Here is a 23,932-nt window from a genome sequence, read left to right as displayed (position 1 = left end):
AACAATTTTTGGGACTGCCACATACAGGCACTCAATCTATTCCATTTTACTGGAGGGCCACCTACCTGCTCCTCTGGTTTGAAGAATTTTTGGGACTGCCACATACAGGCACTCAATCTATTCCATTTTACTGGAGGGCCACCTACCTGCTCCTCTGGTTTGAACAATTTTTGGGACTGCCACATACAGGCACTCAATCTATTCCATTTTACTGGAGGGCCACCTACCTGCTCCTCTGGTTTGAAGAATTTTTGGGACTGCCACATACAGGCACTCAATCTATTCCATTTTACTGGAGGGCCACCTACCTGCTCCTCTGGTTTGAAAAATGTTTGGGACTGCCACATACAGGCACTATCCAAATTAAATTGTCTCCATAGCAGCCTCCACACGTTGTCTCCATTGCTACCTCCAAAAGTCGTCCATATAGCTGCCTCCATACATCGTCCCTTTATCAAACGAGGTGTGTCAGGCAGAAATTTGGGTTGTTTTCATGGATTCCACATCAAAGTTGTTAACTTTGTCGCCACCCTGCTGTGTTATCCACAAAATATACTGGCAAACTTTTACCATTTAGGGATATTATTTCAGCGCTTCTTGCGCATCTGTTTACATTCCCCTCACCCGGCATATCCTAAACTTATAAGAACGCTACTACACTTGATCTTATACAAAAGGTTCTTAGAAGTGCTGTTTGGGGAGTAGCCTAGAGACAGGGGCTTGGATTGGCGAAAGCTCGCCTGGCAGCGGAACGCCAGCTCCATGCGCATCATGCGCTTCTTGCGCATCTGTTTACATTCCCCTAACCCGCCATATCCCAAACTTATAAGAACGCTACTACACTTAACTTGGTGCAGGCTGGGACCGAGTCTGACCCTGGGGCTGGTCATATACTGCCGACGCAGAGAATTGCGGGGCCTACCTCGGTCCAGGTCTCAAAGGCCTACTATACCTCCTCCCACCCCTCCTCCACCTCCTCCTCCTCCGAATTACCATCCGTGGGCATGGCGCCATCAGTCGGTAGCTCTAGGCACAGCAGCAGTGCCGTCGCTAAGCGACAGCAGGCGGTGCTGAAACTGCTGAGCCTAGGCGATAAAAGGCACACCGCCCAAGAGCTATTACAGGGCATTCCACATCAAAGTTGTTAACTTTGTCGCCACCCTGCTGTGTAATCCACAAAATATACTTGCAAACTTTTACCATTTAGGGATATTATTTCAGCGCTTCTTGCGCATCTGTTTACATTCCCCTCACCCGGCATATCCTAAACTTATAAGAACGCTACTACACTTGATCTTATACAAAAGTGCTGTTTGGGGAGTAGCCTAGAGACAGGGGCTTGGATTGGCGAAAGCTCGCCTGGCAGCGGAGCGCCAGCTCCATGCGCATCATGCGCTTCTTGCGTATCTGTTTACATTCCCCTCACCCGGCATATCCTAAACTTATAAGAACGCTACTACACTTGATCTTATACAAAAGTGCTGTTTGGGGAGTAGCCTAGAGACAGGGGCTTGGATTGGCGAAAGCTCGTCTGGCAGCGGAGCGCCAGCTCCATGCCAAGATCCAACTAACATAGTTTTAACTGCAGCACCTTTAATCTACTACTAGTTCACTGCCTCCATACATGGTCCCCTTATCAAACGAGCTGTGTCAGGCAGAATTTTGGGTTGTTTTCATGGCTTCCATGTTAACTTTGTCGCCACCCTGCTGTGTAATCCACAAAATATACTGGCAAACTTTTATCATGTACCGATATTATTTGAGCACTTCTTGCTCACCTCCTTTGGTTCCTCTCTGCCACCCATTGGTTTGAAGCCTGAGTCCATTTAGGGTATGTCGCCATGACACTCTCTAGCCTGCTGCCGCTGCCTCTGCATGCCGTCCCCTATAGTGTCAGGGTCAATTATTGCATGTTTTAGATACTATCTAGCTTCATTCTGTCACTCTGTCATGGCCATGCTGTTGCCCATAATTTTGGCATAATGGTGCGTTTAAGCAGCCTCAGAGGCATCCATGCATGCTGCCCCTGCTGTTTCCTGTCCATTTCCGTGGTGTTTCCATCCTTTTCTGAGGTTCCCAGGTGTTTGGCCAAGCTTCCCTGTGCAGAGCCTTGGTCCCCTTGAAAAATGCTCGAGTCTCGCATTGACTTCAATGGGGTTCGTTATTCGAGACGAGCACTCGAGCATCGGGAAAAGTTCGTCTCGAATAACGAGTACCCGAGCATTTTAGTGTTCGCTCATCTCTATATACAACCCATAAAAAAGTTGCAATTCCTGGATGTGCATGCCAAGTGGGTGTAGGAGAACTGACCAGGTATAGCACATTTACTATTATAACATTTATTATAGTATGATTCTACCCCAGGTAGGACCAGTGAGTAGGCTCACAATCCTATTAGTATATATGGCACAACCTGCAAGATGATGATGGTGGTGGTGGGGAGAATCCTACAGACACCCATATTAGGCTGTTTGACATATTACTTATCTGTTGCACTTGTGGTGGGTTTTAATTCTTAGTTCTAACTGCAGAAATGACTAGAACACTTGTATTTAGGTGTATTTCAGCTGTAACATAATAGCAAGGATCAAGGAGGAGTTTCTACTGATTGCAGATGCTTTTATGCGGAAACACTTCAGGTCAGGAACGAGCAGCACATGTTTTGTATGTAAGCAATGCAAAACACGTGGTTCACCATAACAAGTATTTTGGGATTAGGGTTCTTTAACGTAAAGAGTTAGTTAAAAGGGTAAATCATTTGTAGATTTGATGTGGGAAACCCTCCAAACCCGACTGGCACGAATCTTAGGTGTAAACTTTTTAAATGCAGCCGGGGGGCGCTATTCTTCCAACTGTGTTAATCACAGTTAACACCCAGCACCAATTGAGGGTGTTGGGCTGATACCCGAACGCAAACAAAACTTTCAAGTACGGGTACCGCCACTCATTCCTATTTATAGAAAAAACATTGGGTTTTTTTTTGTTTTTCTTTAACTGCTTAACAGCAAACCACTTTGAATTTAATAAGAGTAGAAAACACACTTAATGAATGCATTATACAGACAAAAATCTAAAATATTTAAACAAAAATCTTGAAATGTATGTAAAAAATACATGCATATGTTTATTAAGAATAGAATAAATGTCTAATTTGCAAGTTTGGAACAAGAAAACATCACAAGGCAAACCATGCAAAAAATAAAAAAAGTAAAAAAATCACACTTGCATACATACTGGAATAGCGCCTGGAGCAAGCTAAAAGCAAAACAAAGCATTATGAACATTTAACATGTAGAAATACAAAAAGCTAACGTCACAATAACAATAGCTAACACAACACAATGTAGAAGCAATGGAGACTACAAATGTAGAAAATACCCATTGGGCTCATATGAAATGAAAACATTCAGATAGGAAGTTGACCTTTGTAGCTACTTTGAACCTTTTGCCATTTACAGCTGCTACCATGTAATCATTCCAAATACATCTTTAAATACATCCTTCCAGAAATATATTAGCTGAAATATACATGCCAAGAAGACTGAATTGCAGATAATAATATTTCATTATTACTATTATTTTATATGAGGCTGTTCATAAATGTCACAAATTAAACCTGTCAAAAATCATACATCTTGGCTTAAAGAATTATCACTAGTTTTAATGAAAAACTTTAGAAGCGGTTGAGTAGCTTAGTAGATATAAGTCTCTCTTTTCTATTTATAGAAGAGAACATAAAGGCTCTTTCAAGGTAGTAGTATTTTAAATATGAGGACATTTAGGCATCATAAAAATATTACTCTACAATTGTGCCCCTCTATGGGAATTCTTGAGAATATTAAATTATCTGATCTCTCCGATTTTGTTCCAAACTATAGCACCAAGAGGGGAGTCCTGGCATGAGACCATGTAAAAAAAATGGTCATGTTCATTGACAGGATACATGAACATAATATATCTCCGTGACCCAAAAACTGGAATGGAGCCCCCAAGAATACTCCTCCCATTTCAAAGTTGTCTATGAAGTACTGCAGCACTACAAAATAAAAACATATGATTACTAAAGGTTCAGGGTTACATGCTACTTGTGATCTAGGTAGCATGAATCTTCTCAAATATTTTTGTTAGCAATATTTAACCAAATGGAGAAACAAAACAACCTGAAAAACTGGTGGCTCTATCCTAACTCGATAGGAAAGATGTATCCATTCTCTTAACACTTATTTAGATATTTTAAGCTGGGAGGAAAGGTTGGGAAATAGATATTATAATAATTATTTATAGAACACTTTATTCCATGGCGATGGACCTTTGATGACGGTTCATATTCATTATAGTAAGATAAGAGTAAGCACATAAAGGCTGTGAATCTATATGAGATGGCAAATGGAAATACTAGGTAATGGAAGTATAGCAATTGTGTAGTTGGCAATTATAAACAATTTAGGGAAGGTCTAAATGTTTGGAAGATCGGTTTGTTTGTTTGTTTGTTTTGTTAGAGAGCTCAAGAGTATGGATCCCGTACTAGAAAGTCATGGAGATGGTTATAAGAAGAAGTAGTAGGTAGTAGTAGGGGAGAGACTTAAAAGGTCTTGTAAGGATAAAAGAGTGTGTATGGGACAGAATTGGCTGAATAAGGAGGGGACAGGTTGCAAGTCATGGTTATTTTTTTTTTTAAACTAATTGTGCAATGGGTAACCTATGGAGAGACTGACAGAGAAGAGAGGCATGGGACAAACGTGGAGAGAAGCTGGGCAACAGAGTTACATCTTATCTAAACCCTTGTAGTAGATAACTTTTATTGCAAAAAAGAATGGTACATGTGATGATAGTAAACTTTGTAATATACTTCATTAAGTAACTACTCGTTCTCCAGTAGTGGGTAGTGTATCTGAAGTCATGTACACAGGAGAGAGATATTGCTTGAGGATTTGATTCTCAAAGGAGATTAGACTTTCCAAGTTCTGTCTAAACAGAGAGAGGTAATTAGAAACCTTATCAGATGTTCCTGAATGTCCTTTTTCAGTAGAGTTGTATGAAGAGGGCTCATGAGCAACATTCCTATTTGACCTGTGTTAACCTTAAGTTGTTCAGTGTTTATGATATAACGACAGCAGATTTTATATTGCACCTTAAATCTATACAGTACCAGAAAACTGACAAGATTCATGAGTGTGCAATTTTAAGGATATTGGGGGACATCCCCAAAAGAGCATTGTCCGGCTCCAATGCACTGTGCAGCGATTCACAAAGATCGTGCGCCCGATATCCTGCATGTGTTGCTACCCCGCTCAGGTCCGACGGAGTTCAGCATCTTCTTCCTGCTGTATGTAATTTGAATATTAAATCCCGCGCTCAGTCCGAATCAGTCGGATCGTCCAACGGCACGCCCCATGATTTCTGTCACATGAAAGCTACAATCCCGATCGCATGCAACAAAATCCCCTTCTAAAGCCCTGTCACAGCGGCGCAAATCCCGAAAACCATGACCAGTCCGACAGAAATGCGATCCGCAGACCCTTAATAAATAAGCCCCATTGTCTATGCTTATTTTATTGTGGCTCTAAACAAATAGAAACTTTCTCCTAGGCTCTTGACACACAAAATGTTAAGAAAGATCTATAGCCATCTATATATATTCAATACTGGAAAAACAACTGCCAAAAACATCTGAATTCTGTCACAGCTATAAGATATAATTCCCTTGTGGCTGGTCCGACTTTAAAATCCTCAGTGATAATTTAGGACATTTCCTCTCCAGGAAATCGGCTACGAGTATCTTCTTTGAAGAGGTGACATATTTCTGTCTCTGACGGGCAACCACTTTAATTTTAATCGTCTATAATGTTTCACCTCCATTATGTAATAATAATAATCAACACATAACTTTACATTTCCATAACCCAGTATAGCCATGGTTTATATGATTTTCGGAGAACTGCCACTGATCAAAGTAAACCCTATTCTTTCTTACAGCTGTACAAAGTGTAATAATTCTTAAGACTTGACATAAGTGTATTTCAGCGGAACGTTTGGCCACCAATTAGGGGAATCATCTTTGAATATGGAGGCAATATTAGGTCAATCCTAATGTAAAATAAAAGCAGATAAATGGTTTGCTTAAAATCATACAAAATACAAGGTAGTTCATAGATCCTGTTAACCTTTGCTAGAAACAGTTTATTCAGCACTTATTGCATTAATGCAGGTTAATTAAATGTATGCCATTCAAACATACTTTGATACAGAGAAGTGAGAGAATGCTGAGCCTTTTTTTTTTTTTATCTTTACCTGGTAACTTTTTCCTTTTCAGTGGAAGAAAATTCTTCTGGTATTATTTCATTGTTTTGTTTCTTTTTTAACCTTTAAAACTCGCAGACATTTTTAAGTACCCTATATACTCGAGTATAAGCCGACCCGAGTATAAGCCGAGGTACCTAGTTTTACCACCAAAAACGGGAAAAACCTATTGACTCGACTATAAGCCGAGGGTGGGAAATGCATTGGTCACAGCCTCCCAGTATATAGCTGCCAGCCCCCTTCAGTATATAGCCTGCCAGCCCCTTTGTTTTTAATGCCTGCCAGCCCCTTTGTTTTTAATGCTTGCCAGCCCCTTTGTTTTTAATGCCTGCCAGCACCCTGTTGCCGGTAAAATAAATAATAAACTTACTACTCACAATTCCGACGGCCCGGACAGCTCCTCTTCATCTTCATGCCGCAGGTCCACGGGAGCTCCGTGGCCGCGCCTCTTCTGTCTTCATGCCGGCTCGGGGCCGCCACAGCTCCGTGTGCACGGCCCGCCCGGCGCACTCTGTGACGTCAACAGCGGCTGACAGCACAGTTGAGTGCCGGGCGGGCCGTGCGCACGGAGCTGTCGCGGCCCTGAGCTGGCATGAAGACAGAAGAAGCGCGGCCACGGAGCTCCCGTGGACCTGCGGCATGAAGATGAAGAGGAGCTGTCCGGGTCGTCGGAATGGTGAGTAGTAACTTTATTATTTTGTATACCCGAGTATAAGCCGAGTGTTGAATTTTTAGCACAAAAGTTATGCTAAAAAACTCGGCTTATACTCGAGTATATACGGTACATTATTCTGTGTAACCACCAACCAACTTGTCTCAAAGCTAGAATCTGGATTCTTCTTAATCTGCGGCCATGGAAAATTCAAACACCTGTTATTCCTTTCTAAGGAAAATGGAAAATTCCATGGAAAATTCAAACACCTGTTATTCCTTTCTAAGGATTAATTCCATGGAATTCCATGGAAAATTCAAACACCTGTTATTCCTTTCTAAGGATTTATGTTTATTACAGATATTGAATAATTCAGTAGCCAAAAAGTAAAGATTGTCTAGAGTCTAAGATTCCGCCCAATAACTCTTTTTCCATGCAATGTGTGATGTGGTCACGTTGTGGTCAAAGGTTGACAATTAACACAGTATTTCAATAATTCATAGCAAACTTATTATTGCATTACATGTTTTGAGCTAAGAGTAGCTTGGTTGTGCAGGTTACAAAGCCACAATTAAGAAACCGTTTGTTATGAATTATAGGAACACTGTGGTAAGTGCATCATGAAAGCATTGTGCAATTGTGCCCTACAAGTTCATTGGCAAGGCTGTCCTATGTCACACCCAAATGATCTCAAGTTGATGACCTTTCCTAGGGATATTCCATTAATATGTATCTCTTCTGGAAGCCCTTTGAAATAACAAATATCTATTGTATTTACAGTGGGTATGGAACGGGTATGGAACATTTTTCACTCTGTTTCATTGCAGTCAATTGGTAATATCAATGTTCTTTTTTGCTCATTAATGTACACTCTGCATCCACTTGACAGAAAAAAACAAATGTAGACATTTTTGCTGAAATATCTGAAAAATCAGATGGTCATAAGCATTCAGACCATTTGCTCAATAGAGTAGAAGCAGCTTTTGAGCTAGTACGGCCATGAATCTTCTTGGGAATGATGCAACACGATGTTCACAGCTGGATTTGAGAATCCTCTGCCATTTTTCCTTGCAGATCCACTCCAGTTCCTTCAGGTTGTATGGTGAACTTTTGTGGACAGCATTTTTAACATTTTTAAGTCTCTTTAGAGATGCTCAATTGAGCCAGACAGGAATGGTCACAGAGCTGTTCTGAACCCACTGCTTTGTTAGTTTAGCTGTGTGCTTAAGGTCATGGTCTTGTTGGAAGGTGAGCCTTCGGCCTAGACTGAGGTCCAAAGCACTCTAGAAGAGGTTTTCCTCTGTACTTGGCCACATTCATCTTTCCTTCAATTGCAACCAATTGTTCTGCCCCTGTCCCTATAGCATGATGCTGCCACCCCCATGTTTCACTGTTGGGATTGTATTTGGTGATGAGCAGTGCCTGGTTTACTCCACACATAATAATAATCTTTATTTATATAGCGCCATCAGGTTCCGTAGCGCTTTACAGATTGCGGGGAACATATAAAAATAAAATAACACATTACAGAGTAACAGAGTAACAACAGTCATATGTGACAAAAGGATAGAGGGCCCTGCTCACAAGAGCTTCTAGTCTATGAGAATGATGGGGTGACAAATGAGGTATAAGAGCTTGTATAACGGTTCAGCCAATTTTTTTTTATGGAATAAAAATAATCTAATAAAAATAAATAAATGCTGCTTGAAGCAGCCATCAGCCGCCATCTTATATACAAAGTAGATGGGACTGCAGAGAAGCATTTTCCGGAGACAGACCGGAGGAGTACCCGGAATTGGTTAGCAAAGATTTAAAGCTGCATGCAGTTACCGGCCTGTCTAAATAAATGTTTTTTAAAGCACGTTTGAAGCTTTGGGGATTGGGTATTAGTTTGATAGAGCGGGGTAGTGCATTCCAGAGAAATGGGAGACGTGCATGGGAAGTTTGAATTAAAGAAGAGGATAATCTAAGATCACTGGCAGATGAGGGTTAATAATTTAAACTGTTATCGGAAGGAGATAGGCAGCCAGTGCAGTGACTGGCACAGACTGGAGGCATCTGTGTAGTGTTTGGCCTAAAAGACTAACCTGGCTGCTGCATTGAGAATGGATTGTAGAGGAGAGAGTTTAGTGAGTGGAAGACGGATTAGTAGGGAGTTACAGAAGTCTAGACGAGAGTGAATCAGAGCTAAATTTTAAGTTTTAGAGGTTTCAGTTTTGAGAAATGGGCGGATTCTGGAGATGTTTTAAAAGCTGAATCTGGAAGAGGGGGCAAGAGATTGAATATACGAGGCAAAGGAGAAGTAAAAGTCCAGCACAACCCCAAGACTGCTGCCTAGGGGTTAGAATTAACACCAAAAAGGTTCAATCTCATCAAACAAGAGAATCTTATTCCTCATAGTCTGGGAGTCATGCATGTGTTTTTTGCAAACTGTGTGCATATTTCATATGTCTTGCACTAAGGATAGGCTTCAGGCTTCTGTTTACATACACTACCATAAAACGCCAACTGGTGGAAGGCTGCAGGCTCCCATCACCCTACTGCATCTCTGGAGCTCAGTCACAGTGACCTGGGGGTTCCTTCTTTACCTCTTCACACGATTGCTTACTTTGAATTTGGCTGGAATCCCAGAAAGAGTTGTGGTAGTCCCAAACTTCTTCAATTTAAGGTTTAGGATCCTTGACTGCTACAGAAATTCTTTTGTAACTTTGGTCAGATCTTTGCCTTGCCACAAATTTGTCTCTGAACTCCTTGGGCAGTTCCTTGGACCTCATGATTCTTATGTGCTCTGACATGCACTTTGAGTTGTGAGGTCTTCTGTAGACTTCTATAGACATGTATGTGCCTTTCCTTATCAAGTCCAATCAGTTTAATTCCAGCTAGACTTTGAGTTTAGGTCTGGTGTTTGGGTGCATCCCGTGCAACCTTGACATATTTCTGGATTGGCGTCTGTGCATGACAGATTTTTCTTCATTGTTTCTTTCAGGGGTCTTTTCACCAACATAATCACAATGTTGTTGCCTGAATAATAGTTCAACTACAGTATATTTTTGGGGAGACACCAGCACATGCTAAGCACAAGTACATGCTATGATGGTAACAATGATCATTAATTATAGGAAAATGGATGCCTACTGCAGAAAAACAATTGAGGAAGAAGCAGCAGCAGCACTCCATTGTGATCCAGTGAATCAAGTGTTTGCTTTATTCATTAGAAATGCATGCAACATTTCAACACCATCTTTCAAGCATAGGCTGACTGTCAAAATGTTGCATGTATTTCCAATGAATAAAAATATCACTTGATTAACTACATCACAATGGAGTTCTCCTGCTTCTTTACCAATTTAATCTTCTTGAACCCCTGCAACTGGGATCTTTCTTCTGCGGTACCCAACATTGTGTAAGTAAGCCCAGATTGGGTAAATTTGGAAGCTGTCCCACACTTTGTTTATTCAGGGTATTTCAACCATGATTGTGGCTTAGCTGAACTTCCAAAACTTACAGAGGTGTGTAGAGATTTCTGGAAACAAACTGCTTTGTTTGAGAATCCCACACAATCCTTTCAATATGCTAAACAGGTATAAAACGAATCACAAAAATAATGAGTAGCAAAAATAATAGAATTGTTACATCATTAACAGAAATCTTTATGTTTATGACCAGATAAAGTAAATTCCAAGTGAAGGGGGTTGATAGCATAAAAAGTGTTAAGCTCGTATTCTCCATACTGAGCAGAATACCGATCCCGTTATTGAACCTTGTCTATTCATGGAAGAAATACGAAAGCAGAAGAGGCCATTAACCTTTCTGACACAATCTGTTACTAACTAGAAGAGCAGATTGTTTGCTTCATCTAAAGCAGAATTCTGCTGCTGCTTTGCTACTAAACAAGACGAAATCTAAGTTGTTTTTGAATACTGTGCTTTATCTTATTCATACTAGTCATATTTGCTATTTGTACATGGCATAAAAATTATGAATAAAATAGAAATAACATCTCTCATGCAGATCAAGGCATTTAGAGATGTCTCGCTTCTTTCTTCATCAATATTTTAGTGACAATAATTTTCTTCCATAAATCTCTGTATTCTGTGTAATAGTATTCTTGGACCCTCAAATGTGAAAAATAGGTATTTCCTGGACAGTTCACAGGGAACCATCACTGTTTAAAGATTAAGGATTCGCAAGATGCACAGTACAACAAAAACAAAAAAAAGGGTAGTTGTGCTGAGCAAGAAAGCATATTTTCTTAGATTGCTAGGGCAATTTAGTGATTAAAGGAAATTTGGAATTTAAAGGAGTGCTTCAAACCAATACAATACACCACACATAGAGAAGATGACAGTTCATGTTCATAGCTCTCTTTACTTATGTCTGTGGGAATAGTGGAAGGGAAAATATGCAAAGTTTTCCAGGATGGGATAAGGAAAACCATGGCTCTTTTAGCTACATTGCAAGGCAGCTCCCTTGACATCAAGCATGACCTTCAGGAAGCCTTATGACATGATGCAGGATTAAAACCAAACCAGCATATCTATTCCAGAAGGAATAGAATCCCAATTTTAGACAGCACTTTTTCAATTTTATTGGATCTCTTTAGTATAGCTAGGGAACTGGTTTGGCTGAGTGAGAGGCTTGTGACTAGGGCCGGGAAGTAAGAAGAGAACTCTTACTTCCGGAATAGTGAAAGCAAAAATGTGAAAGTCCATTCTTCATTTTCTCATCCCTTTGTAGGACAAGGCAGTGTCTGATGTACTATAAATGCTATAACTCTATCTATCATCTAATCATCTACCTATAAAAGATTTCACATATTATTCTTGAAAATCTAAATGCATTCAAAGAAATTACAATGTGGTCTTAACATTCATGACTCCCTATCTCTGACCTGGAGGTCACAAGCAGATAAGAGCCAGAGCTCTCTTGTTTTGCCCCACAGGTTTTTAGTCGGTTTATTGCCAACCTGTTGTAAATAAGAGGTCCCTGTATTTATCAATCTGTTGTGTTAACGTTTTTTTTTTATATATTTTTTGATGACCACTGCCTAGTGTGTATATAATGCTGTGGATTTTCTGTTTTATGTATAACATCATGACTGACAAAGAGTACTAGTATTCTCGAAAACTCACCATCAAATATGCTCAGTTCGCCTCAAAAAGGCATCCCCTGATTTCTTCAGCTCTCCATGGCTAAAATGGTACAAATCTACACCACTAGTAGCTGTGAGCCAGTGATATACCAGAAATGCTCTTTGGCATTTTCCATTTGTGTATTTTACATAAATGTAAACATGTTCTTTAAGAATATTCTTTTATAAATATAATAATAAGATATGCTGTATTCTTACATATGTCTACCTTTCATTGAACAAATGGCTTGGCCTACCAATAAAGTAGCTTTATTGGTCTTAAAATGGCACTGAACTGAGAAGAAATGGCAAATCTGTGTTTACAGGAAGCATTTATCGAGTTCCAAGAAATGTTAGATTGGTATGTGAAGTGATTTGCTCTGTGGGTTAGAATCCATGAAATTTTTTTTTATTGGAGTTCAGATTGTATTCCGCATTACAACTTTGGAATTGACAATCACTTGTGAAGGGTTTACAGATGATAATAGATGCTCCACGTTATGGAGCAAATTTAACGCATTTAATACAGCCCCATGCTTGTTATATAATGAACAAATCACAGTGCATTAGCATTGCAGCAAAAATCTATTTTCTTATTGGCTTTTACATTTTTGCTATAAAGTCAGCGTTGTTGATTTAAAATGAAAGCTGTAAATTGGTGGCAGTAAAGCTTGGGGACGGTTTTTCATCACTTGGTGTCATTTGTAGCTCCCAGGGCAATGTACTTAACTACCAGATCTGAGCTATATAATTCATATTGCTGCAAATCAGGTCTAAACTTGTGGCCTATGAATCATCATCATGTTTTTGCAATGCTTTTCTCTCCTGAAATTCTGTAGTTATTAATGTATGCACAGTGAATGTCCTTGACCTGCAATATTTCTATAGATTTTAGGAACATTCAGACGGCTATAAATAATATTTCGGCACTTTGGTTAGATAAGAAGTACAGCTGCATTATTAAAAGATACAGTTTGATATGCTTTGATAATGCCACTACATCTTTTTTTATTGGGAGCAATCCATTGTGTTGTCAATGGGTAATTTCCATCTTTGTCACTATCAAGGTTCTCCAATAAATGTATTCAAGTTATTATTCAAAGGTCTATTACATATCGATGTAATTTCGTTAATCTTGAAAGGCCATTTTATTCCAGTCATTTACAACCAGATGCCAATCCCTGGTCTTTTATGATTTTTAAAGTGTATATACATTTACCTTTGGCCCTTTCCTTTTGGAGTGTCGAAATTTATAAAGCCTCAAGTTAAATATGTAAGACTGGTCAACAAGGCTGTAGGTTTGTTAATTACGCTGTTGTTAATATTCAACGAATTTATAAAACCAAACCAAATGGTAAGCTATTACCAAAGTTTAATCAAATCATAGTACCATATTTTACAATAACAAGCAGCCATAAATCACATTATTATTATTCATATGCAAAAACTATATCTATGGGTAGCCCTGGGCCCAGGGTGACAAAAAGGGACACATTATAACAATGGGCCTGTCTACTCAGAAATATTCTTAGTGGATGAATGGGTGAGGACACAATCATTAAGGAAGCATTTCTAATGTGTTAAGTTGTAGGAGCCCATATAGATTATAAAGAATGGAATGGTCAATATTTCATTGGTCAGGGTAAGTTTTTTCTTTTTTTTTTGTCGCTAAAAATAGAAGATATTTATGTTCACTTTGATAAAATGCTATATCCTTCCATGAATTATCACAAAGGCGATTTCCTTTGTATTACAAATGTTCTGCAAAGTTCACACTTCTTCTGTAAAGGACATATATTAAGGTTTCTATCCCCCTATGTCACCTCTACACCAACTGATGTGTTCCATACTGCATAAGCTCTGAACAGTGGTGTCACTTGGAAAGGCTTAGCTCAAAAGTTGAACGCCTGTCTACATCAAAGGCAGAAATGCTCATTGTTGCATGGTTTAGACACATTTTTGTCTTATCTGTCAAGTTGCCAGATTAGCCACTCAACCTACTCTAGGTGCCCATAACCAGAGTTTGAAATGAACACAAATAGATTAAATATATATTATAAAGGTGAGACAGGTGCAACTAAGTTTTTAATTAACAATCATTTTTCATTTTAAACACAGAAATGTTTGATTTTATAGATATGGCATAAAGGTTAGATATTAATAGTCAGGCAAAGGGACAAATCTGTGGGTGCCAGAAGGCCACTGAACAACAAAACCCAACCCATAACTAAGGTCCAACTTTCTTAGGTGTTAAAGAGGTTGTCCAGGAATTGTGTTTTTTTTAACATGGCGGGGGGGGGGGGGGTCTTTAAAAATTAAAAATTAATTATACTTACCTCTCTCCCCACTCTCGGTCTCCAGTTTGTAAACAGAGACGTCCCTGCTACTGTACTGAAACTCATGCAGAAGCAGGAGCAAACAGAAGCTGGAAGTGATCTTCAGTGTCGTAGGAGAAAGGGAGCTGAGAGAGAGGGAAGTACAAGTTCTTTTTTTTAAAGACCTCCCACAGCCATATATTTAAAATACCTATTCCCAGACAACCCCTTTTATACATGCTGCATGTTTAGTGATGGGATCAGCACATAAAACAACCTCATACCACGCCTTAGGACAAGAAAATGTGTTACTACACAGCACAGATTGGAACATTGAGAACTTTTACTGTAAAATTGTTATTGCCTACCTTTTAATCATTAGGGAAATCAAATCAATCAAACAAACAAACCCCCTGCTGTGGTCACCTACCAAGATCCTACAGAAATACACAACACATTATGCCAGCAGGGTATCCAGCAAACCAATCTCTAGCTTGTGTATTAATCTCGTTTAAATAAAGCAAGACAAAAATTGCGAAAATATTACATAAAAATGTAATTGCAGCTTTAAATAACCCAGGAACATTCACAGTCCAAACAATGAAACAAATCAACAGTCTATACACATACCCAAATTCACAGTTTGTTTGCTTTTTTTCTGAAAAGAACACTCTCCGCTGTTCACGCCTAAGGCACTGACCAAATGCTACCCCTTGTGTTATCTGTAACAGCATTCGGTGCTGGTAAGTCATTTAGGATCCAGTACCTGTACAGAAGCCTGTGTAATAATACATGACAGGGAATGTCACGGACTTTGTATTTGTAGCAACAAGGGATTGATAGTCGCTTCTAGTGACAATGTGTCTAACATACATGTGTCTGTGAACATATGGAAGACAAGTAATGGCCTGGAGATCTTACATTAAAACTGGGCCTAGTATATTGTAGACACAAGACAAAATATATAGATCAGATAAGAACTATGAAGGATTGTAATTTCACTGCCAATATAAAGCAATCCGATATCAAAGTAATATCATAATAGTATTAAAATATACAAAATATTCATCTCAAGCTGCATCCCAATATAAAATATAGAGTATCAAAATAAAAAAATTAAGTGCTTTTCTATTCAGAGAAGTATTATGCATAACATAAATACATAGGTTCTAAAGCTACAGTGGGGAACATGGCATAGATCAAGAGATTGTAGAATCAAAGCCGGGAATGATATCTTCTTCAACAGTATGTCAGCCAATTTACCTATGCTCTACAATGCATACTGTATTCAGGACACAGGTAGCCATTCAGCACTCCACATGAGGGATTATATAACCAAAAACATTAGTCTAACACATTATTGAGTCCAGCAATAAAGACCGATACCGATGGAAAGTTGGTCAAATAGAATCTAAGATTGCATTTTTAACTCCATTTGCCTCATTACAGTAAATGGACCCACCACGCATTCCATTTCAACACCATTTTGGGTTATTTTAATCTATCCTTTAGTGGAAATCTATGCAGGTGTCTAAATGGAAAGTAGAAGATCAGCAAAGCCTCAACAAGAATTTTTTTCAGCATTATTACTTTTCCTCAAACTTTATTGATAAATTGCTGATCCCTTTGTCAAAGTGGTGGGTCCCTCAACCTGCCCCCGCAACATACCAATTTACATTTTTTATTAGAAGAACAGAGGAAAGGCAGGACACAGAGTTAAAACAGAAATGATATAAAACTGAGATTTAGAGGAAATAAATGTTAAAAACAGAAGATATGTCAGTAGAGGTGACCAGTGAGTAATCTTTAATATCACACTCAATAAATACTGGCTATTTATAGCATTCAATATACTACGTATAAGCAGTACTATGCCATGTTTTATAAAAGGAACCAGTGCTGGTGAAATTTGGGCTGTAAACTAAAATTTGGCACTACAACCATGCATTAATTCCTGTTAGGCTCAGACACAAGAATCTGTCATTTCCTGTACCCAATAGTTTATCTTAAAGCTCTCCTGGCCCCAGTCCTCCTATGTTCCCTTAATCATACTGCTTATTCACCAGTAAAGTCTTTTGCCCTCCTCAGGCACCACGACCCAGCTAGAATATCTCCTTCCATACAGAAATATCTAGAACACGGGTTGCAGCGGATATTAGGCCCACCTGCACATGTGCCATTTGCATGTGAGGCCCCAATGCCAGGCAGCAAAGACTGCTCATGCCGCAAACTTGGGAAGGATTAGGACCTACTCCAAATTTTCCTGCATTCCACTTATGCGTAGGGATGTGGAACCCAAAATTGTGTGTGATTCCATTAAAATACATGGGCTTGCGTACTCTGCATTAAAACAATGGAAAGTACCCGGTCAAAAACTAAGTTTGTGTGTAGAAAGTTCAAGTGTGCATCCAAAAGATGTATGAATATTAATACAAATGTAAATCGCACATTGAATACATATTGGAAACTTTGATATCCAACTTAATAATTGTCACTTTCTAAATACAGAACAAGCATCATGATTTATGAAAATGGGACAACTCACTTCTTCAATGTCATTATCCAGAGCTACAAATCCCAGGGGGGCAGTTAAGTTCTGATTATCGGAGATGGTTGTGCCAACAGGTGAAGACTCCAGGATATAACCCTGATATGTGGAATAAGTAAAGTATGGAGCCTGGTTGTTCTCATCCAAGATGTCTATATGAAGATTGGCAAATGCAGGGAGTGGATGACCATTATCTTGTTCGGCCTGTAATAGAAAAGAACAAGTCATATAAGTCAAATGAAAAATATGAAAGGTTTACAATTAGAGATGAGCGAACACTAAAATGCTCGGGTACTCGTTATTCGAGACGAACTTTTCCCGATGCTCGAGTGCTCGTCTCGAATAACGAACCCCATTGAAGTCAATGGGAGACTCGAGCATTTTTCAAGGGGACCAAAGCTCTGCACAGGGAAGCTTGGCCAAACACCTGGGAACCTCAGAAAAGGATGGAAACACCACGGAAATGGACAGGAAACAGCAGGGGCAGCATGCATGGATGCCTCTGAGGCTGCCTAATCGCACCATTATGCCAAAATTATGGGCAACAGCATGGCCATGACAGAGTGACAGAATGAAGCTAGATAGCATCTAAAACATCCAATAATTGACCCTGACACTATAGGGGACGGCATGCAGAGGCAGCGGCAGCAGGCTAGAGAGTGGCATGGCGACATACCCTAATTGGACTCAGGCTTCAAACCAATGGGTGGCAGAGAGGAACCAAAGGAGGTGAGCAAGAAGCGCTCAAATAATATCGGTACATGATAAAAGTTTGCCAGTATATTTTGTGGATTACACAGCAGGGTGGCGACAAAGTTAACATGGAAGCCATGAAAACAACCCAAAATTCTGCCTGACACAGCTCGTTTGATAAGGGGACCATGTATGCTTACAGTTCATGCCAGTCGCTGCACTGGCTGCCAGTCTCCTTTCGAATACAGTTTGAAATAATAATAACCCTCATCCATAAAGCTCTGTATAATGCTGCACCCCCCTACCTCTCCTCTCTTATCTCAGTCTATCGCCCAACCCGTGCTCTTAGATCCGCCAGTGATCTTAGATTAACCTCTACCCTAGTGCGGACCTCCCACTCGCGTCTCCAAGACTTCTCTAGAGCTGCACCAATTCTATGGAATGCTCTGCCCCAGACTATCAGACTAATACCTAACCTCCAAAGTTTCAAACGTGCTCTTAAAACCCATTTCTTTAGGCAAGCCTATAACACTCATTAACTGCATGAAGTTTTAACTCTTCTACTAACCCGTCCTGTGTCGTCCTCCCATCTGTTATCCAGCAACCAACAGGCACCAGACTTCTCTGCAGTCCCATTCACCCTGGACCTGGTATATAAGATGACGGCTGAGTGGTTCAAGCGACAGCAATTCCATTTATTATATTTTTTTCTATTCCCTAAGAAAAATGGCTTGACCATTAAATATTCTTTTACCTCGTGTTACCCCATCATCTTCATAAACCGTAAGCTCTGGCGAGCAGGGACCTCACTCCTGTTGTTCCATACAAATGTTGTGCTCTGTTACATTACATTTGTATGTTTCCTATGATTTGTAAAGCGCTACAGAATATGATGACGCTATATAAATAAAGATTATTATTATTATTATTATTATGGAGGCAGTGAACTAGTAGTAGATTAAAGGTGCTGCAACTATGTTAGTTGGATCTTGGGATGGAGCTGGCGCTCTGCAGCCAGGCGAGCTTTCGCCAATCCAAGCCCCTGTCTCTAGGCTACTCCCCAAACAGCACTTCTAAGAACCTTTTGTATAAGATCAAGTGTAGTAGCGTTCTTATAAGTTTAGGATATGGCGGGTGAGGGGAATGTAAACAGATGCGCAAGAAGCGCTGAAATAATATCCCTAAATGGTAAAAGTTTGCAAGTATATTTTGTGGATTACACAGCAGGGTGGCGACAAAGTTAACAACTTTGATGTGGAATGCCCTGTAATAGCTCTTGGGCGGTGTGCCTTTTATCGCCTAGGCTCAGCAGTTTCAGCACCGCCTGCTGTCGCTTAGCGACGGCACTGCTGCTGTGCCTAGAGCTACCGACTGATGGCGCCATGCCCACGGATGGTAATTCGGAGGAGGAGGAGGTGGAGGAGGGGTGGGAGGAGGTATAGTAGGCCTTTGAGACCTGGACCGAGGTAGGCCCCACAATTCTCTGCGTCGGCAGTATATGACCAGCCCCAGGGTCAGACTCGGTCCCAGCCTGCACCAAGTTAAGTGTAGTAGCGTTCTTATAAGTTTGGGATATGGCGGGTGAGGGGAATGTAAACAGATGCGCAAGAAGCGCATGATGCGCATGGAGCTGGCACTCCGCTGCCAGGCGAGCTTTCGCCAATCCAAGCCCCTGTCTCTAGGCTACTCCCCAAACAGCACTTCTAAGAACCTTTTGTATAAGATCAAGTGTAGTAGCGTTCTTATAAGTTTAGGATATGCCGGGTGAGGGGAATGTAAACAGATGCGCAAGAAGCGCTGAAATAATATCCCTAAATGGTAAAAGTTTGCCAGTATATTTTGTGGATAACACAGCAGGGTGGCGACAAAGTTAACAACTTTGATGTGGAATCCATGAAAACAACCCAAATTTCTGCCTGTGTTGACTCCTCAAAGTTACTCAGCACCTGACAGATATCAGACATCCACGTCCACTCCTCATTGTAGACTTGAGGAAGCTGACTGACCTGACTACCAGTTCTGGTGGAAGTTGACATCTGGCAGTCTACAATCGCTCTGCGCTGCTGGTAAACTCTGGATAACATGGTCAGTGTTGAATTCCACCTCGTGGGCACGTCGCACAACAGTCGGTGAGCGGGCAGTTGGAGGCGGCGCTGCGCTGCCCTGAGAGTGGCAGCATCTGGGCTGGACTTCCTGAAATGCGCACAGATGCGGCGCACCTTCGTGAGCAAATCAGACAGATTGGGGTATGTCTTGAGGAAACGCTGAACTATCAGATTTAACACATGGGCCAGGCATGGCACATGTGTCAGTCTGCCGAGTTGCAGAGCCGCCACCAGGTTACGGCCGTTGTCACACACAACCATTCCCGGCTTGAGGTTCAGCGGTGCCAGCCACAGATCAGTCTGCGCCGTGATGCCCTGTAATAGCTCTTGGGCGGTGTGCCTTTTGTCGCCTAGGCTCAGCAGTTTGAGCACCGCCTGCTGTCGCTTAGCGACGGCACTGCTGCTGTGCCTAGAGCTACCGACTGATGGCGCCGTGCCCACGGATGGTAGTTCGGAGGAGGAGGTGGAGGAGGGGTGGGAGGAGGAGGAGGCATAGTAGGCTTGAAACACCTGGACCGAGGTAGGCCCCGCAATCCTCGGCGTCGGCAGTATATGAGCAGCCCCAGGGTCAGACTCGGTCCCAGCCTCCACCAAGTTAACCCAATGTGCCGTCAGCGATATATAGTGGCCCTGCCCGGCAGCACTCGTCCACGTGTCCGTGGTCAGGTGGACCTTGTCAGAAACGGCGTTGGTCAGGGCACGGATGATGTTGTCTGACACGTGCTGGTGCAGGGCTGGGACGGCACATCGGGAAAAGTAGTGGCGGCTGGGGACCGAATACCGAGGGGCGGCCGCCGCCATGAGGTTGCGAAAGGCCTCGGTCTCTACTAGCCTATAGGGCAGCATCTCCAGGCTAAGCAATCTGGAGATGTGCACATTAAGGGCTTGGGCGTGCGGGTGGGTTGCACTATATTTGCGTTTCCGCTCCAGCGTCTGGGGTATGGAGAGCTGAACACTGGTGGATGCTGTGGAGGATCGTGGAGGCGACGATGGGGTTTTTGTGGCAGGGTCCTGGGCAGGGGGCTGACTATCAGCTGACACAGGGGAAGGAGCAGTGGTGTGCACGGCCGGAGGTGAACGGGCTTGTTGCCACTGAGTGGGGTGTTTAGCATTCATATGCCTGCGCATACTGGTGGTAGTTAAGCTAGTAGTGGTGGAACCCCTGCTGAGCCTGGTTTGGCAAATGTTGCACACCACAGTCCGTCGGTCATCCGGTGTTTCCTTAAAGAACCTCCAGACTTCTGAAGATCTAGCCCTCGCCGCAAGAGCCCTCGCCACGGGAGCTTCACTAGTTGACACATTTGGCGCTGATGCACCAGCTCTGGCCCTGCCTCTCCGTCTGGCCCCACCACTGCCTCTTCCATCCTGTTCTGGTCGAGGACTCTCCTCCGTCTCAGAAGCACTGTGTTCACCCGGCCTCTCAACCCAGCTTGGGTCTGTCACCTCATCATCCTCCGATCCCTCAGTCTGCTCCCCCCTCGGACTTCCTGCCCTGACAACAACTTCCCCACTGTCTGACAACCGTGTCTCCTCATCGTCGGACACCTCTTTACACACTTCCACTACGTCAAGAAGGTCATCATCACCCACAGACTGTGACTGGTGGAAAACCTGGGCATCGGAAAATTGCTCAGCAGCAACCGGACAAGTGGTTTGTGACTGTGGGAAGGGTCCAGAAAACAGTTCCTCAGAGTATGCCGGTTCAAATGCCAAATTTTCCTGGGAGGGGGCAGACTGGGGGGGAGGAGGCTGAGGTGCAGGAGCTGGAGGAGTGGCGATTTCGGTGACATGGGTGGACTGCGTGGAAGACTGACTGGTGGTGGACAAATTGCTCGAAGCATTGTCAGCAATCCACGACATCACCTGTTCGCACTGTTCTGGCCTCAACAGTGCTCTACCACGAGTCCCAGTAACTTCAGACATGAACCTAGGGAGTGTAGCTCTGCGGCGTTCCCCTGCTCCCTCATCAGCAGGTGGTGTCTCACCCCGCCCAGGACCACGGCCTCTGACCCCTGCAGTAGTTGGACGCCCACGTCCCCGCCCTCGTCCTCTACCCCTAGCCCTCGGGTTAAACATTTTTAAAATGAGAGTTATAACTTTATTTTTTTTTTAACTTTTTTTTGGTTTTTTTTGTGTGTTTTTTTTTTTTTTTGTGTTTTTTTTTTTTTTTTGAGTTTTTAAAACCAAACAATGCTATCCTATTGCTATGGCTATTTTCTAGCCAAGTATCAAAGCACACTACTATGCCAGATGAGATGACACTGAGTTAGTGCCTAATTGAAATCCAACCCCTACTAAATTTTCCCACTTCGGTCTTTGCTATGGATATGTGCGTCACTAAGCGCAGAACACAGCGGTCGCAAGTCTCACTACAAATTGCTCAGAATTGGCTAGTACATGCACTGCAGAAAGTACAGCCACCAGCAGATCAACCAGAAATCAAATATATAGAACGCTACTGTAGGCGTAAGTAAGCTGTCTGTATTCTCCTATGGCTATTTTCTAGCCAAGTATCAAAGCACACTACTATGCCAGATGAGATGACACTGAGTTAGTGCCTAATTGAAATCCAACCCCTACTAAATTTTCCCACTTCGGTCTTTGCTATGGATATGTGCGTCACTAAGCGCAGAACACAGCGGTCGCAAGTCTCACTACAAATTGCTCAGAATTGGCTAGTACATGCACTGCAGAAAGTACAGCCACCAGCAGATCAACCAGAAATCAAATATATAGAACGCTACTGTAGGCGTAAGTAAGCTGTCTGTATTCTCCTATGGCTATTTTCTAGCCAAGTATCAAAGCACACTACTATGCCAGATGAGATGACACTGAGTTAGTGCCTAATTGAAATCCAACCCCTACTAAATTTTCCCACTTCGGTCTTTGCTATGGATATGTGCGTCACTAAGCGCAGAACACAGCGGTCGCAAGTCTCACTACAAATTGCTCAGAATTGGCTAGTACATGCACTGCAGAAAGTACAGCCACCAGCAGATCAACCAGAAATCAAATATATAGAACGCTACTGTAGGCGTAAGTAAGCTGTCTGTATTCTCCTATGGCTATTTTCTAGCCAAGTATCAAAGCACACTACTATGCCAGATGAGATGACACTGAGTTAGTGCCTAATTGAAATCCAACCCCTACTAAATTTTCCCACTTCGGTCTTTGCTATGGATATGTGCGTCACTAAGCGCAGAACACAGCGGTCGCAAGTCTCACTACAAATTGCTCAGAATTGGCTAGTACATGCACTGCAGAAAGTACAGCCACCAGCAGATCAACCAGAAATCAAATATATAGAACGCTACTGTAGGCGTAAGTAAGCTGTCTGTATTCTCCTATGGCTATTTTCTAGCCAAGTATCAAAGCACACTAATATGCCAGATGAGATGACACTGAGTTAGTGCCTAATTGAAATCCAACCCCTACTAAATTTTCCCACTTCGGTCTTTGCTATGGATATGTGTGCCACTAAGAGCTAAACACAACGGTAGCAAGTCCCCCTGCTAATTCCTCACAAAATGGTACTAGATGCAAATTAAAATAAAAAAAGTAGAACGTTATTGTAGCCCTAAGAAGGGCTGTTGGGTTCTTTGAGAATCACTCCTGCCTAACAGTAAGCTAATAGAACACCCTAACGCTTTCCCTGACCAGCAGCAGCTCTCTCCCTAGCGGCATCCAGACACAGAATGATCCGAGCAGCGCGGGCAGCGGCTAGTCTATCCCAGGGTCACCTGATCTGGCCAGCCAACCACTGCTATCGACGTGTAAGGGTACCACGTCATGCTGGGTGGAGTGCAGAGTCTCCTGGCTTGTGATTGGCTCTGTTTCTGGCCGCCAAAAAGCAAAACGGCGGGAGCTGCCATTTTCTCGAGCGGGCGAAGTATTCGTCCGAGCAACGAGCAGTTTCGAGTACCCTAATGCTCGACCGAGCATCAAGCTCGGACGAGCATGTTCGCTCATCTCTATTTACAATTAATTAATCAAAGAATTCAGACCTATTTACTCCCTTTTTACCAATAAAATCAAATTTGCACATACAGACGGTCCCCTACTTAAGGACACCCAACTTACAGACGACTCATAGTTAGAGACGGACCCCTCTGCCCACGGTGACCTCTGGTGAAGCTCTCTGGATGCTTTACTATAGTCCCAGATTGCAGTAATCAGCTATTTGGTCTG

At 42.0% G+C, this 23,932-nt stretch overlaps 1 protein-coding gene across 1 annotated transcript in view; it reads right to left on the bottom strand.

The window, feature by feature from the left end:
• PCDH15 (protocadherin related 15) overlaps positions 1-23,932 on the bottom strand; it is a 934,666-nt gene that overhangs the window by 411,406 nt on the left and 499,328 nt on the right. Inside the window, exon 12 of the mRNA XM_072131129.1 lies at positions 16,944-17,150. Within this exon, the coding sequence (XP_071987230.1) occupies positions 16,944-17,150 (207 nt within the window). The remainder of the gene's footprint in view (positions 1-16,943; positions 17,151-23,932) is intronic.

Source organism: Engystomops pustulosus, chromosome 11 (genome assembly GCF_040894005.1).
Source record: "Engystomops pustulosus chromosome 11, aEngPut4.maternal, whole genome shotgun sequence".
NCBI classification, from domain to species: domain Eukaryota; kingdom Metazoa; phylum Chordata; class Amphibia; order Anura; family Leptodactylidae; genus Engystomops; species Engystomops pustulosus.
Note: the sequence above shows the minus strand (reverse complement) of the source record. Positions and strands in the feature narration are given on the sequence as shown.